The 17,759-nt window shown below is 41.8% G+C and overlaps 1 protein-coding gene across 10 annotated transcripts in view; it reads right to left on the reverse strand.

Annotated features, from left to right (window-relative positions):
* Positions 1–17,759, reverse strand: part of CADPS2 (calcium dependent secretion activator 2) — a 485,821-nt gene that overhangs the window by 70,088 nt on the left and 397,974 nt on the right. For all 10 annotated transcript variants that reach the window (XM_059711678.1, XM_059711675.1, XM_059711674.1 and 7 more), the window contains 2 exons: positions 8,465–8,568; positions 604–760 (listed from right to left, as the gene is read on the reverse strand). In XM_059711678.1, the coding sequence (XP_059567661.1) occupies positions 604–760; positions 8,465–8,568 (261 nt within the window). The remainder of the gene's footprint in view (positions 1–603; positions 761–8,464; positions 8,569–17,759) is intronic.

The raw sequence follows: 17,759 nt of genomic DNA on the forward strand, positions 1-17,759 counted from the left end.
CCCCCTAAAATTTTGATGAAAAACTAGGTTTGTACTGATTACTAGGAGACCGTATAACAAAATAACTGTGAAAGTGATATTGCTTTGGAAAAATTATCTCAATAGAGAACCTTTATGATCTATTTAATTTCTAAATGCTAAGAGAGCAAACTTTATCATATCCTATCACCTTTAGAATCCCTTTCAGAAACCAGTATTATCACAATGCATACTAGAGAAATCTTAATATGACATGATTTTTACAACAATGATAACTTTTTAAGGTGTCTTTCGGAGATCTAAGTATTCTCAAGTGCTTTAGAGATGTTAACCTTTGAAGACTTTCCGATTCATAAGGTACAAGGAGAAGGGTGTCTATGTTATCAGTCCTCGAAGAAGCCAGGAGAGTAGGAATAAGAGGAACTCTAGAGGCCAGGGAGCATGGTGAGGGTCAGCTGGTCTCCCCAGGCCCTGGCCTGATACACTCAGGGAGGAAGAGAAGACATTCATGTTATCCATGTTGACTTGTTGAGCAGCTGCAAGAGTCTGTAAATACACTTTCCAACACACAACATTCTCCCACCTCTCCCCATTTCATATAGGACAGCAAATGGAAGTGCTTACTGTCATTTCTGAGGAAATTATTAAGCAGTTGGAAAAGAGGAAAACTATCCCAGGAATCTTGTGGCTGAGCCTCCAGTGCAGTATCCATATCCACTGTGAATAAAGCCCAGAACGTCTCCGCATGCTCCGCCAGTAAATCTGGCCACCAGGCAAATGCCTGTTAAACGATAAAGAAATACTGTAAAAACAAATCACTTGTTAGGAACATACACAAAAACTGTGCCACTTGAATACACATCATTAAAAGTGCAGTTGTAGCTGTAGTGGGTTTGGATCAGTGGATAGAGCATCAGCCTGTGGACCGAAGGGTCGTGGTTTGATTCCCATCAAGTGCACATAGCTCGGTTTTAGGCTCATCCCAGCCCAGAGGGGGCGCATGCAGGAGGCAACCAGTCGCTGTGTCTTTCTCACCTTGATGTTTCTCTCTCTGTGTCTCTCCTCCTCCCTTCCACTCTTTCTCTCTCTCTAAAAAGAAACACAAACATGCTAAGCGAAATAAACCAGTCTGAGAAAGATGAGTATCACATGATCTCACTCATGTATGGAATCTAATGAACAAAATAAACTGATGAACAAAATAGATCCAGAGATATAGAAGCATGGGAAGAGATCAACCAAAGACCCTGTATGCATATATGCATAACCCATGGACACAGACGATAGGGTGGTGAAGGCCTGGGGCAGGAAGGGGGGGCAGGCTAGAAGAGGTCAATGGGGGGAAAAGGGGACACAGGTAATACTTTCAACAATCAAGATTTAAATTAAAAAAAAAAAGAAACTAAAAAAAAAAAAAAATCAATGGAAAAGTACCCTTGAGTGAGAATGAAAAGAAAACAAAAAGTACAGTTGTAGTAGAATGAAACCTTATGTTTTAATGTTTGCAGAAAAAAAGAAATATTGGAAATACACCAAAACATTCATAGTAGTTATGTTTAAATTATGACATATGGAATTTTTATTTTTGTTTTATATATTTTTCAAATGTTCTAAATTAAGCATGTATTTTTAAAATATAGCAATGGTGGCCATTTTACATTTTAATTTCTATTTTAGATTTCATAATTTATTTATCAATGCCAAATGTGCTTATTGTTTAAGTATGTGTATCTATAAAATTTCTTCTCACATTTAAAAATCATTGCTTTTTATTTGTAGTACATCTTTTATAAATCTAAAGTCTAACACTAAAACACACTTTCATATAGACTCCTGACCCTCCAATGTGCATTAGGTCCTCCTAAATAGTCTCTCTGATACCAGGTATTTTTGTTTCATAGATCTTAGCATTGCACATATGACTACATATGTGAATATTTTTAATGTCTGCCTCTTAAATTAGACTTTATACTGAACTAGGCATTTTCTAATGCCTTTTAGGTAATGGAAATAATCACTTTAAAAAAATCTGTGCTGTTTAGATAGGTAATCATAATGATCAATAACTTATTTATTTTTTAATCTTTATTGTTGAAAGTATTACATATGTTGTCCCCTTTTCCCCCAATGGCCCCCTCTAGCCTTCCCCTGCTCCCTGCCCTAGGCCTTCACCACATTACTGTCTGTGCCCGTGGGTTATGCATATATGCATACAAGTTCTTTGGTTGATCTCTTCCCACCCACCCACCCCCGCCTTCCCTCTGAGATTTGACAGTCTGCTCTATGCTTCTATGTCTTCGGATCTATTTTGTTCATCAGTTTATTTTGTTCATTATAAAAGTTAACTTGGAAGATAGTGCTGTGGTGGGAAATGGAACATAACTTTCTCTTAAAAATAGCTTCAAGGTGACAAGATATTTTCATCAACTTGAAATTTTCATCATATTTTGCAGAAGTACCTTATTTATGCCTTAAACTGCACTTCTGATGTTATCCCTGATGGTGCAACCAATCTGTGATATAAACCAATCTGTGATGAGTGCTTATGGTTTTAATGAAGACCAGAGAAAGCTTTAAGCAATCACTGTCATTCCAAATAAAACTCAAGGGCCTCAAGTAGTTGACAGCAGAGGGTCAATTCTATACCTATCCCCTCCTTTTTGCCACCACCCTGGGTGACAGTCATCCAATCTGGGTTGGCAGTAAGAAGAGGGGTTGTCTAGTTTCCTCCCTAGAGCCCACCTTCATGACAGAGGCCTGAGGTTCCACAGCATCAGTCTCCACCCAGGAGGAGAAAAGCCCTCTGAGAAATGCATCCATCTGAAGGACACGGATCAAAAGTCATGATCATCTGGGTGAAAGTTATCTTGGCTCTAATGCTAAGTCCCTTGTTCATGTAAAGGAGATGGCAGAGGCAGAAGGCCATGTTTAATTTGATTAAGAGGGAAATACAAAACAAAACTTGACTGTGATCCTTTAGCCACACCATTTCAATTAAGGTTCTAACAGTAAATAAATATTGTACAGTGAAAACAACATATGAGGCAGGCCAGGCTGACCATGCTCAGAAAGCCGTGTTTACTGAACGTGGCTGAAAGCAGTGGCAGGTAAGAATGATCCCTGAAATGGAGCAGAGTACTGAGCTTTTGAACTTTGTGATGAGATGGGAGTGATCATGGGATTTCCATTTACTAATCTGCAAATTGGCAGCAACAATACTTGCCCTAACGGTCCCCAGAGTTGTTGCTGTGAAAATTCAATGACTATAAAAATCTCTTGGTGCACAAAAGTAAAAAACAAAACAAAACAATACACAAAAACCCCAAACAAAAGCCTCAAAACTAAACATCATCAGTAATTACAAAAATGAGTTGAAATTTATACAGGTCTTATCATGTAAATCTAGATATTTAAAAAATAGTAATGCCCAACATGAATTTAATAGTTTCTATGTATCAAGTGCTGTTCTAAAGGTTTTTTTATATGATTACTAGAGGCCTGGTGCACAAAATATGTGCAAGGGGCTCAGCCCTCGCAGCCCCAGCTTTGTCCAGAAGGTCATCCGGAAGGTCATTCATCTGTCTGTTTTAATTAGCATATTATGCTTTTATTATTATAGACTAGAGGCCCAGTGCACAAATTTTTGTATCTATAAAGGGGGAGGGGGATCCCTCAGCCCAGCCTCTGCCCTCTCGCAGTCTGGGACCCTCGGGAGATAACGACCTGCTGGCTTAGGCCTGCTCCCGGGTGGCAGAGGGCAGGCCCAATCCCTAGGTGCAGCCCCTGGTCGGGCTCAGAGCAGGGCCGATTGGGAGGTTGTGATGCCACCCTCAGTCACTCTCAGGGTAGGGCCAATTGGGGGGTTGGGGCACCGCCCCCTGTCACACTCAAGGCAGGGTCGATGGGGAGGTTGTGGCGCCACCCCCTGTCACACACAGAGCAGGGCCCATCAGGGGGGTTGGGGCTCCGTACCCTGTCACACACAGAGCAGGGTCGATTAGGGGGTTGGGGAGCTCACCCCTGTCACTCACAGAGTAGGGCCCATAGGGGAGTTGGGGCACCGCCCCCTGTCACACACAGAGCAGGGCGGATCAGGGGGTTGGGGCGCCGCCCTCTATCACCCACAGAGCAGGGCTGATCAGGGGGTTTGGGTGCCGCCACTGTCACACTCAGGGCAGGGCCGATGGGGAGGTTATGGCTCTACCCCATCACACACAGAGCAGGGCCCGTGGGGGGGGGGGTTGGGGCGCCACCCTCTATCACCCACAGAGCAGGGCCAATCAGGGGGTTGGGGTGCTGCCACTCTCACACTTAGGGCAGGGCCGATGGGGAGGTTATGGCTCTACCCCGTCACACACAGGGCAGGGCCCGTGGTGGGGGTTGGGGCGCCGCACCCTGTCACACACAGAGCCGCAGGGCGATCAGGGGGTTGGGGAGCTCCCCCCTATCAGGCACAGAGCAGGGCTGATCAGGGGGTTGGGGCGCCTTCCCCTGTCACGAACAGAGCAGGGCCGATAGGGAGGTTGTGGCCCCGCCCCCTGTCACACACAGAGCCGCAGGGCGATCAGGGGGTTTGGGCGCTGCCCCCTGTCACGCTGATCCCGGTGCCAGGAGGCCTCACGGCTCCGCTGATCCTGGTGCTGGGAGGCATATTACCCTTTTACTATATAGGATAGAGGCCTGGTGCACAGGTGGGGGCTGGCTGGTTTGCCCTGAAGGGTGTCCTGGATCAGGGTGGGGGTCCCCACTGGGGTACCTGGCCAGTCTGGGTGAGGGGCTGAGGGCTGTTTTCAAGCTGGCGGGTGACTGAAGCTCCCAACTGCTCCTTTTTTCCTCTTTTTTTTTTTTATTCTGGGCCAGCTTTAACTCTGACTCCAGCTCTGAGGCCTCTGCTGCTGAAAGCAGGTATCTGGTTTGTTTGTGTTCTATAATCAAAATACTGTATCAACTCCAGCTCTGAGATCCCGGCTCGCTGAAAGCAGGTTTTTCAGGTTTTGTTTAGCTTCTATATTTGTAACTATGTTTCAAACTGCAAGCTCAGAGGCCGGCAAGGCAGGCGGGGAACGTTGGAGTCCTCCGTCACTGAAGCAAGCAAACCTCATGTTAGCTTCAAGCTGCCTGGCTGTTGGCCTCCATCTTGGCTGGCAGTTAATTTGCATATCGCCCTGATTAGCCAATGGGAAGGGTAGCAGACGTACGCTAATTACCATGTTTCTCTTTTATTAGATAGGATATCTTAATCCTCTATACAACACTTTCAGGCAGATGGTATAATTTTTCTTATTTTATGTTGTCAAATTCCGAGAGATAAACTAACTTGTCAAAGTCATATAGTTGATAATAGGTAACAGAGCAATAATTTGAATCCAGGTCAACTGGAGAGCAGAGACAAAGCTCTTATATATCACTATATACGGAGGACAGCAAAAATAGGTTTACAGCTGTTCCTATGGAAAATAATATAGTAATGGAATAACAGTACAAGAATAAACTCTCTTTTGCACACTCACAACTGTAAAACTACCTTTGCCCTCCTGTATGTATGTATATATATGTATGTATCTCTATCATCTATCTATCTATCTATCTATCTATCTATCTATCTATCTATCATCTATCTATCTATCTATCTATCTATCTTTTTGCACATCAGACCACTGGTAATGTTTTCCGATTTTTTCTTGTCAGGGCATCTATTATGGTATGATTTCTTTGTGTCTTTTATAATTTCTTTGAGGTCTGAGGCTTTTGATTACTTTACCTTCAAAATATAGTTAAATTTATAATTTACAACAAAAAAGGAGGATGCCTACATAAATGAACAAAAACAGTGAATCTGATTTTGACATGTATTATGTGCTTCCCCCATATTTTCCCTATATTTTGTACTAGTAGATGATGCTGAAAACTCTAGAGACAGTCCAGTGTCTAAGGTACAACCTGTCCCCAACATACACATACATACACCTCAACATGTGCTGAGGGGCCATGTTCTAGAAATATTTATGCTGCTTTGAGGAGCCAGTAGAATGGACTAGAACCCTCAGGGTCACAAGTAAACTACTGGCAAACTAACCAAACAATTTTTACAAGTCTTTTATTGATCAAAATCTATCCCTAATTGGATTCATACCTGAATAAAATACTGAAATAACCAAATGAGAGGAAAAACTGAAAATACTTTAAAACATATGTCAGGGTAAAGGCCTACTCTTATTACTATATATTTACACATTAGTAAGTGGTGAGCAAACGTTTGGTAGGTATTTTTGCCCATGCAATTTTGTCTGACAGCTATTGCTGCAAATGGAATCGCGCCTCTGTACCTTTGGGGTCTGAAAGCCACATGCTGGTCACCTTCTTCCAAAATGAGGGACATTTGTTGGGCCAGAGGCTAATCTAATCCTAATACCAAACCCACCATTAAAAACATGTTGGCTTATCGCACTGGCTATCCTCTTATAAATACTATGCAATTACAATTAATTCTCTGCAAATGATTTTGGAATCAGACCAATTCACGCCCTAATATTGTTCAGAGAAAAAGATCTCCTGGTTAAAAAGAAAAAGAAAAAAAGAAAACAAACAAAAAACTCCCAAATGAACAAAAAAGTTAGACCAAAATATTAAAATCCTCTCAGCTGGCCCATACTTAGGTGGCTGGCAGTAATTATGCATGCAATTATTAATAAGGCATAATCACAGAAATACTACAAAGAAATAGTCTTTAATTCCAAAGAGAAGAAATAAGTTGGCTTTAAAATGAACTACTATTAAAGTGGGGTCTATCTTATCTTCACTGGGTTATTTATTCCATGTTAGAAAAATAGCAGAAACAATTTTACGTACCTCTCTTCCCTGAGGGATTCCAAGAATTTGGAAGCATTGTGGAATGGAAAAGTGCCATAGTGTTACAAAGCATTTTTAAAAGAGATCATTATAATAGTTCTATATTTCAGCATATAGCAGAATGATATTTATGAGTTATGATTATCTCTGTTCAATAAAGCCAACTCAACTTTTGAGGATTAGAAAATAAATAATATTTACATTTTAATTGTGCTTGGATACATATTTCAGTAAGCATTCAGTGACTGTGTGGAGTATATAACACTAATTACATTTTTAAAAAGGTTATTATTTTCATTAGTGCAGGAAAATTAAATGTGGTTTTGGTGAAATGTATGAGCATATTAGATATACCTGTGTAGGTGAAATATACTGCAATTGGATATCCAATCAAAAAAAATTTTAATTTAAAAAGGCCTAATACTCTGATGATAATGCCGTTTAACAAAAGACAAAGACAACAGGCACATCTATTTTATCATATAATCACTTTCATTGTAACGTAGCGGTAGTACTCGCCTAGAAAAGATCCTCTTGGGAATTCATTTCAAATCATTGAAGCAGCTGTTTCTTCAGTTTAAAATAAAATATCCATAACAAGTTCACACATGACAGATGCAAGGTAAAAACTAGACTCCACTGTGTGAGTTAAAACCAGATGTTTTGAATGATCATATTTATAACCAGATACAATAAATCTTAGTTACCTATGGTAAAGTTTCATGAATACTCTTTTTCCAAGAATTTGCTTCCAATATACTTCATGTAGTTTCTTATATTTTGAAGAACTAGCCTTTATTAAATATAAATATTCTATAAATTTTTATGTATGTGGTTATCTTTTATTCTTGCTCACTTCATGTGCTTCTTCAAGAATAAAAGCATTATTAGGGTGCTGGCATTTAATACATTTATTTAATTCCACAGACTTCCCCCATCCAATTTAAGTCAGAAAACTCCTTTAAAAAAATAAAATAAACTCATGACTACTAGAAAAAGTGATACCTTTTAAGTCAGAATAAGCAGTTTTCCCGACGAATGACCACTCGATATCTTTAGTGAATGCTAATATATAATTAGAACATCTAAAACCTATAAACAATGCAGGCCTAGTGAAAATTTAAAGAAACGTTTGATGGTAAAAGCCAAAGACTAGAGTTATAAATGCCTTCCTTTAGATGTTATCTTATAGTTTATCACTAGCTTTCCTTTTGCTCACTGACTGACATTTCCAAACTAAAGCAACCATGGCTGCGGCAACCACAAGTGATCCGGCATCACTGGGTGGGGTTCGTGTTCCAGGTTTGCTTCTTACTCGTTGTACATCATTAGTATATCCCACAAGCTCTCCCGTGCCTCCCCCCCACCCCCACAACAAGGCTATTGTCAGGAATAGATATTAAATCATATATATATGTATATGTATATGTATGTCTGACACATATATACATGTATGGCATTCCTTTGTGACATGTAGGAGTTATATTTCTAGGCAATGCACATCTGTTCTCAGTTTTCTACAGGTAAATGGCCAAGTGTGTATCAAAGTCTATGGGTAGGCCACTTCTTCAGTATTCTTCTTACTATGGCAAAGCATCACGGGTAGCATTGAACAGCAGTTAAAACAGGTCGTCACCTCTGCATGATGCTCTTCATTTTGCTGTAAGACTTCTATGCAGAGCTCCGCTAGGTGAAGAACTTCCTCCAGCTTCCTGGCAGGAGCGGCCTGGCTCATGGTCTCTAGATGAAAAACAAATCATAATGACGTTACCTTAAACAGAAAAAGCCAAACATTTTCTAAAAGAATGTGAATGCATATTTTTGGAGACAGAAGAGATGCAATACATACAAACACATTCTTTACAAAAAGAACCAGCTCACCCACTGCAGAAAACATTTCATCCACAAAGCAATGCCAGGGAGCTGCGAGTGCTCTGCCATTCAATACACAAGAACTAACAGGTGCATCCGCACATCAGATGCTCAACTTCTGCAACAAACAAGTTATAATTCTCCTCAAGGTCAGGAACACAAAGAGAGCAGATACCACAGTCTTTTCCTTCTCTCTGCATTGTATTATCAATACAATACCATTCTCACCAGATGAGTCATTCCCGGAATTGGCATTAGCAAAACCCATGCTTTTTTGTTGCTATTTAAATTCCCAGCCTGACATGTCTATAGTTCACGCTGATCTTAAATTCAACAAGTACAAAGTCACCTAAAACAACTCTGACAGCCTACAATTAACTGATTTCCTCCCCTCGGTCCCTGCCCACCATCACTCCACCCCTCACCCTCCTCCAGCTGGGGAGGAGGGGAAGGAGGTTTGTAAACCTGAAGGTTCCTTCAGCATTCAGGCGAACTGGTAGAAAAAGGCCAGACCACAATGACATTGAGTGCAGCTACTTGAAATTCAGTAACACCAAAGGCAAAGTCGCTGATTTAAGAGATACAGCCAATTGGCAGAAATCAGAAGTGCCCTGTGTAAAGAAACTGTTTCAAAATTGAATGTGAATAGAGTTTCCAATAAGGTCATTAAAGATGACCTTAGATTCATGGACCCTCCGTAACCCAGTATGGTGATTTAAGGAAGGGAAATGAAATTTGCAGGAAAAGAACTTTGTGGAACCGAAGGACTCTTTTTTTTTTTTTCCTGCAACAGATTTTCATTCAACTTCTCCCTAAAACTTCAGACTTAAATTTGGAGGAGTCTCCTCCATTTGCTCTTAATTTGTTCCCAAGGGACATAAAATGAAGCCATGAGACATTGTGTGCAGTGGTGATTGTTCATTAAATATTTCTTTTAAGCTTACTCTAGGTCGTCATGTGATGCACGTGGGGGTTACCATTCCCCAACCCTGGAACACATCCTACTAAACTCCCCTGCGGGAAGAAGAGCCATCGACAGGGGTCAAGAGCACTAGGATTCTTCAGGAAAACGAGATGGCAGAACACCACATCCTTGAGCCAGCCTACAATGTCCTTAGCTTTGGGAAGAAGGAGGAAGTATAAGACACGTTGCTGACGTGAAACAGCCCAGACTCTAAAAGTCATTACAGAAAGGACCCTTAGAAATCATCGATCCAGTCTTCCATCGGTTTCATGAGTACTTCAGCATCCTCACACAGGGGCAAAGTCAAGGAGGCTCATGACTTTGCACCACAGTCTCCTCCATTGGGAGCGGCTCCATCTATCACAGCCTGGGGAGGAAGACAAGACCTTTAAGAAAAGTTTGAAAACGATGTAAACCAAACATAGCAGCGATGCGGGAATGTGAGAGTGCTGAGAGAAGGTGAATTTAAGGAAGGAATCTGGGAAGGTAAGCAGGGCCTGAAGCAGGTTCTAAAAGAAGTAACAGATGACCAGGGTAAGAGGAGGAGTTTCTAGAAATGTTTGTATGACAGAGAGGGGATGCATTTCAGAAGAAGGTGATGAGGACGATGATTACAAACATTACTATTTACTGAGAGCCAATTAATGTGTCAGGCCCGGAACCAGGAGCTTTCCATGTGTTATCACACTAATTATTTTAAATAGCTTCAAGTTGTTTGCTTTTGTATCCATAAAACGCAGAGATCAGGAAACAAGCTTGGAGAGATGAAATGCAACAGCCTATGGGTGGGGAATGCCTTACATGTGCAAGGTGCTGGGTGGAATGGTGATGGGTGATGGAGCCCGAGGCCGGAATGCCGCAGGCAACAAGTAGACTGGGTAACTATAGCCTCCAGATAACTTGGGTCAATGTTTCTCAGCAGGGCATCAGAATGAACTGATTTTAGGAAAATGTGTTTGGTGGTTGTACAGAACACGAAAGGCTTGGTGAGGTTGTGTGACGTGGATCCTGCGGGGCAGGTCTACTCGTCTGGAGATCCGTGGGAAGACGGTAGTGGGACAGAAAAGAAAAGTGCAGGGATGCCTTAAGAATTGGCAAGCCCTCGTGAGTAACTAGAAATTGCAGGCCAGAGAAGAGGATAACTCTGATGCCTGGAATCTACAAGGCTCAGAGAATGATGATACACAGTGGATGAGACTAGGAGATAGGACTTTGCTATGTTAGGACCAATTACTATACACGACTAATAATAATCACAAAATCAGCAAGCACAGGCAGTTAAGGTCTCTAACTGCCTGGAAAACTCCGTACTCATTATCCAAGACCCAACCTTAATGCTACCTTAAATGTGGGGCCTTCTCCAAGTTCTGGGGCTGAATGCTTTGCTCCGCATTCTGAGTTTTCTATGACAGGCTCAGAAACTGGTCACATTATCTTGTGCTGCCAATATCTTAAAAAGGCTTCGGACCATGCAGGGTACTTAAGGAATGTTTACTGAGATGCACTAGCATAATATTTGGGAAAAGTCATGTTAAACATAAAATCAATACCTAAATGATTCCATGTCACTGTGTGTTGGACTGCAAATAGCTCTCCTGTCACTAACATGCCCAGGGTAGGCTAGACAGCAGGTCCCGCAGTGAACTGCAGCTGTGGTGCGAGAACACTGCTCAAGGAGCTGGTGAATGCTGTGTCCTCAGATTATTCAAAACTTTTTTTGGAAAAGTGTTTTCAAAATAATTTTTAATTCTCAAGAGCATGTCACTTATATTTCTGAGTTTCTCCGTGGTTAGATTGAGGGTGTTGAGTTACGTTGAGGATTCTTAACTCAGGATCTTAGGACTAGGTTTTAGGGCATCCTTGAATACCTTAAAGGCATATACTAAGTTTTGTGTACAGAAGCATTTTGTGGGAAGAGATAGGCTATAACTGTCAGATTCTCAAAGTGGTCTGTAAACCAAACAAATGCTAAGAATTACTGAACCATATAATCTCTAAGATTCCTTCTAGCTAAGAGATTCTATGCTTCCCATAAATGTGGGTTTTTATCTATGTTGGATTATATTATTTCAACATATTTATATGTGTTGATATCACATATTTCTCATAGGGAGAGGCCACACAATTTAATTGGGCTTATCAAAGAAGATAAACTTATTTTTCCTATATACTCGAGTACATTGTTTACTGAATCCTTACAACCATTCTGTGAATTAGGGAATCATGACCCTTATATCCACATTAGGAAAAAGTGTGTTGAAGAGGTTAGAGAAAGTATCCAAGGTCTAACAGATATTGGCCAAGATGGCATTAAAATCTTGCCTCTGGTATCATGCAAGCAGCAATAATACATTGATTTAAATTCTTTTTCATTTTCAATTTTCTGAGTAGCTATAGCACACACACACACACACACAATGGAATATATATTTCAATAGAAACTTCTGAAATAGCTGAAAGCTTGAGGAGTTTATAAAGTCATCATATCCTTAGCCACAAGTATGCAATAATGGAACAGAATTACCGAAAACTCAAAACTTAGTTCTGTTTACATGTGATTATGTCAAAACCAGCTTTTACATTTGACACTATCTTAAAAACAAACTCTGAAAGTACCTGCATCCTATTAAAACTTAAAAACAGTCTTAAGCATTTTGTCCTTCCTAGATTAAATTTACTGAGAGGATTTAAACTTTGTACTTGAACATAATGGCCACTCTGACACTTTAATAAACAACATTTTTGTCAAGTACACCATGAATGCCATCTCCTGCTAGCTCCCAGGTGACCACAGCCCAGCAGTTTAATGCATCCTATAGTCAGAATGCTATTAGATAACAAGGTTATCAATAGCTCCATTAAAATTCTGAACACTGAATATTTGTGAGTTTCTCTAAAATGTACACTTTCCCTCTTTTTGCAACATGTCTACAACATTACAGATGTCTCTATATTCTTCCAGCTTCACAAGTTGCTGGTTGTTGCAATACATTTCAAATAGTGACATTTCAAACAAACATGCCCCAAGCAGCAAGGTTTCTTGACAAACGGCAACACATTGCTCTTGGCTATAACTTGTTTTCATTTTGGAACATGTTTACTTTTCTCTGAAAACACTCCTTTGCTCCTCAAAGCCATTCCTTTCCCTCTACTTATACGTCTACATTGAGGACGAGGTCTCTCTGAAGAAAAGGTAGGGAGGTGGGAAGATGCAAAGAAGACACCTGAGGGTTTTGCTTTAATTCTGCCTCAGGGAGGGTGCATACTTCCAGCACTTTCTCCCTGGCTGCCTCCCTTAGCCCATGTCCTGTCAAGTCCCTACTGGTGGATACACCATGATGCCCTAGGGGGGAAGTTATAAGGGGACATGGGGAGACCCAAGATCGCTTCAATTCCTTTTTCTCCATAGAGGATATGTAGGAATTTGTAAAGTGTTGGACCTTAACTTTGAACAGGCTGGTTGTGCCTCTGCTGCAGCTAAACAAGAAACAGCATTCAGGGTGGTATTGGGCTGCGGCACACGGGAATGACCCCACCACCACGCTGCCTTGTCTACTTTTTCTGCATCTCGGTCCTGATGACCAGCTAGGGTGCCTCAAAAAATAAGTCCTGTTTATGCACCCAGGTTTCTTGCTTGGCTCTTCCACATCCCCAGATTGTGTGGCCCTGAATTTGATTCAACAAACATGTATCTAGTAACAACTGAGGGGATAAGACAATGAACAAGGAAATATTTCTGTCTTCACAGAACTTATGTATATCTCTCCCTAACCAAATTATAAGGCAGACAATCACTACATATCATCCACTTTTGGCCAATATGAGGAAGTTCTGTAATACATCTCTAATAGAAAGTGAATTAAGTGCACTCAGTATGCAAGAACGAGGTTATGAGAATCAAAGATACATAGCTAGGAAGGCTTTAAATTGCTCATTCATAACAGGCGGAGTTCTTCAGAATGAAATGATTCTTTTAGTGGGTGTCTGAGTTCAGAAACTCTAGATCAGAGAAAGCTAGCAGTAGTCTGACACTGAAGTCTCCCACATCCTCTCTCCTCCCACCTGAAGAAAAAGAACTCACTCTTCCAGCGCGTCTCCCTCCTTCTAAAGAACATACATGAGATGGGGAGAAAGCCCTGGCACCCAGGTGATGGCTTGTCAGGCTTAATTAAGAAGGGACTCTAGGGCTAAGGAAGGGGGGTGGGGGGTCAGTGGGAGAGGGCTTAAGGGAAGGGCTAGGGTGGAAGCAGTACGGAGGTTAGGACCAGGGCCGCATTTCCCTGCCACACTCTCTGGAGACACAAGCCATGAGGCTTTGCCTTGCAAGGTTTACCAGAACAAATTGGGCCAAGGATACAATTTCTGATTTCTACCACCTGGAAACCCAAAATTCACCCAGTGGCAGGGACTATCCGCATTCTCTCTATGGACTGCTGGCTGGCAACACTGACCTCAACCCGGCTCCGAAATGCTGAAATGGCTCTCCCCATTTCCTGTGCCCCCTCCCCACAAAGTAGTTAGTGATCGCTACTTCCATGTCCCTCCCCCTACAGAAATACAGGGACACAGCACACCACACACACACACACACACACACACACACGCACGCACGCACGCACTGCTATGGGCGCATACACGATCGGCTCCAATTAGAGGTCAGGAAAGGTTCTGTCTGAGCCTCCACGCTCGATGCCGTCTTCCACTCACAAACCCCTTTAGGATGGCCTGGCTGGCTCAGGGAGAGTCTACTGGCTTTCTGGCCTGCCCTACTTTGAACCTTAGTTCTCATCTGGTGTCAATGTGATCCAGGTTGATGACTCAGTCGAAGGTCTACATTTTATTGAAATTTTCAGACCTCTCCTCTGCTCTAGGCACAGCACCAGAGTCTAGCACAAGCAGCCTCCTGGGAGTCCCAATCCAGGCCCGACCTCAACAGTCATGGGCCCTCTCAGCACAAGAGGGAAGGCACATAGGAGACCAAAGACTTTCCTGTTCTACAAAGCAACCCCGCCCCTCCAAACCTGTCACTTTCCTTAGAGCATGTGCTTTGATTAGATGATTCTGGGGAAACTCTCTTGCCTTAGTCTCCTAGGAGGAATAGTATATAACTTGCGTAGTTTCTCAAACTAAATCCCACTTCCCCAAATCTTTAGAGTCAATGGGACTTACACTTACCCAGTATCTGACTCCCCAGGACCTGGCTCTGTCAGCTAATCAAGAGCAGAATCTCATAAGCTCTCTCCTGGCTGGCTGACTGCATCCTAAATGCTATTTGGTTCTATGAGTGCCACAATATGCAGGGGTTTGGCCAAAACAGGTTTTCAGTTGTAATAGAAACAAATAATATAATAATTAATACATAATAATGGATTATTATTGATAAACTTTGTTTCCGAACTCACAACTGCAAACCGACTTTTGCCCACGCCTGTATATTGCTGTAATCAATGAATGGAGTGCTTTGGGTATAGGCCTGTGGTGGGTTCCACTTCAGAGGGAACCAGAATGACCTGGAGGGCTTGCGAAACACAGGTTGGTTGGCCTCACTCCCAGAGTTGCAGATTCAGTAGGTCCTCTGTGGGGGCCCAAGAATTCACATTTCCAACAAGTTCCCAGGACGTGCTGAGGATGCTGGTCTGGGGAACGCACCGTGAGAACTATCAGTGTTTATGGAAAGCAAAGCTTAAGGCGAAGACGACCTGTTTAGACTTTAGATCATTTACTCTGTTACCTGAAATCACGCCACATCTTTATATAAACTTCATTCTGGAAAAAAAGTGACTTTCTGTAGAATCTGAACATATTTTACTCTCTGTAACGTTATTCTAGACAGGACAGCTTACATATTTGGACAATCCTCTCTGTAATGTCTTCCCTGTAGCTGCTTAAATCCGCGAGAAAACTAATGCCACGGATGTTTGAAAGCAACGGGGCTGCGGCCTGCTAAGCCCAGCCTCCCTTTGGGGCCAACTTGTGTAATGACCCTGTCATTTAAAGCAACAGTTCCAGCTAATACCTCTTTGCAATTAACCATGCTAATAACATAGTGCTTTGGAATAATTGTCCTGTGGTCACTATTTCACGTTAACTACTTTACCTGGATTATCTTTCACATCAGTAAATTAATTTTTAAGCAACACGGTCAGCTGTGGAACAAAAGAGAACTGGCCACTGGAGTATAGGTCAATGGCGGCCAGATTAGATCCAAACTGAGCAATCTCCTTAGCCAACAGCAAGTGGTGACCCATGAGTGACAGGCCATAAAGCTCAGATACCTATGGAGGTAGACGTCGGTGATGCCTTTTGTGAGTCTTTAGGGGGCATATTCTCCCCTTAATATCTTAAAATAAGGTCTGGCCCTAGCCGGTTTGGCTCAATGGATAGAGCGTTGGCCTGCAGACTGAAGGGTCCCAGGTTCGATTCTGGACAAGGGCACATGCTAGGGTTGGAGGCTTGATCCCCACTGGGTGGCATGCAGGAGGCAGCCAATCAATGATTCCCTCTCATCATTGATGTTTCTATCTCTCTTTCCCTCTCTGAAATCAATAAAAATGTATTTTTTTAAAAAAAGATCTTAAAATAAGGTCTGATAGTGATGGAATTACAGATAAAAGATTACTAGGTACATACACAAAATTTAATGTGTAGTTTAACATCTGTCGCAGGCTTTTATAGTTACGTGATTTCTAAGAGTGGAGAAACAGACACCTTGGTTTGAGTTTTATTAAAGTTGTCCCTTTAACTGCTGAGACACTGGCTCTCCTTAAGTCTGTAAACCAGGAAGAGCTAAGATCTCACAGGAAAAAAAAATTTCATAGTGTTACTGCTGTAAGAATCATGAAAGTTTGAAAGAGAGAAAAGTTTGCTATTATGTATATTTACTTTGCTTTGGTTAGCTCTGGCCAGAACTATGATGTAAGAGGCTAATGATAGAATAAAACATTTCCAGGTAATTTTGCTTGTATTACTGAAGTTTTTCTAAAGATTGTTTTTTAGCCAGGATCTCTCTCACATATGGTTATATATTCAGCAGTTGAAACTTATAAGCTCCTCCTTGATTTTACTGCATCATACCTTTTCCCTTCCATACAATCCAGATTCAGAAATTAAAAAAATATATATCAGAATAATCTCAACTCTAATAACTGCCATGCCAACACTAAATTATCATGTAATGAAGGTCTACAATAGCACCTTAAATTTTATGCTTAGTCCTTCATGCATCAAATGCCTCACATCCTCCTCCTGCGCCTTGAACTCCTTTTATCATTCCTTTCTTTAACTTTTAAATTTTATTTTTCAATTAGAGTTCATGTTCAATATTATTTTGTTTAGTTCTGGCATAGCGGTCAGACAATCATATACTTTACAAAGTGTTCCCCCTGATATTGCAAGTATCATCTGACGCCATCCTATATAATAAAAGCCCAGCGATCATAACAGCGTAATGACCAGAATGACCACTTGACCAGTTGCTATGAGGTGCACTGACCACCTCTTGGTCCCCTCCCCCCCACTGGCCTGCAGGTTCTGATCGCCGGATGGTGAACGGGGAACCAGGGTGGGTTGCAGCAGGGCGGGACTGGGGACTGGCGAGCGGGTAAAAGATGGCCCTGATAGCAGGCTAGGACTAGGGGCCCTATCCGCACATAAATTTGTGCTCTGGGCCTCTAATACATTATAATGTTACTGACTACATTCTCTATGCTGTACTTTACATCCCTGTAACTATCTGGTAACTACAAATTTGTACTTATTAATCCCTTCACCTTTTTCACCCAGTTCCCCAACCCCCTCTATTCTGTCCTTGAACAGTGGAGCTCAGGCCAGGCAGGATCCAGTGAGGTAGTAGGTGAAGATGACTACTGTGGAGTGGGCAATGGAGAAGGTGAAAGGGACCCCAGAGGCTGGTCAGCTTGGGGGCAAGCTGAAGGAGAAGGAAAGAGAAGTTTCCTGGACATGGCAACCAGAATCTGAAAGGTATCATTTGAAAAGATTTGGAGCCTTGGGTGCTAAGAAATTTAGTCAAAAGCTCTTAATGTCTGTATGTGTTTCCTTTGACACATAATCAATAGCTATGGCATGCCTAGGGCAG

Source organism: Myotis daubentonii, chromosome 10 (assembly GCF_963259705.1).
Source record: "Myotis daubentonii chromosome 10, mMyoDau2.1, whole genome shotgun sequence".
In the NCBI taxonomy this organism is placed as follows: domain Eukaryota; kingdom Metazoa; phylum Chordata; class Mammalia; order Chiroptera; family Vespertilionidae; genus Myotis; species Myotis daubentonii.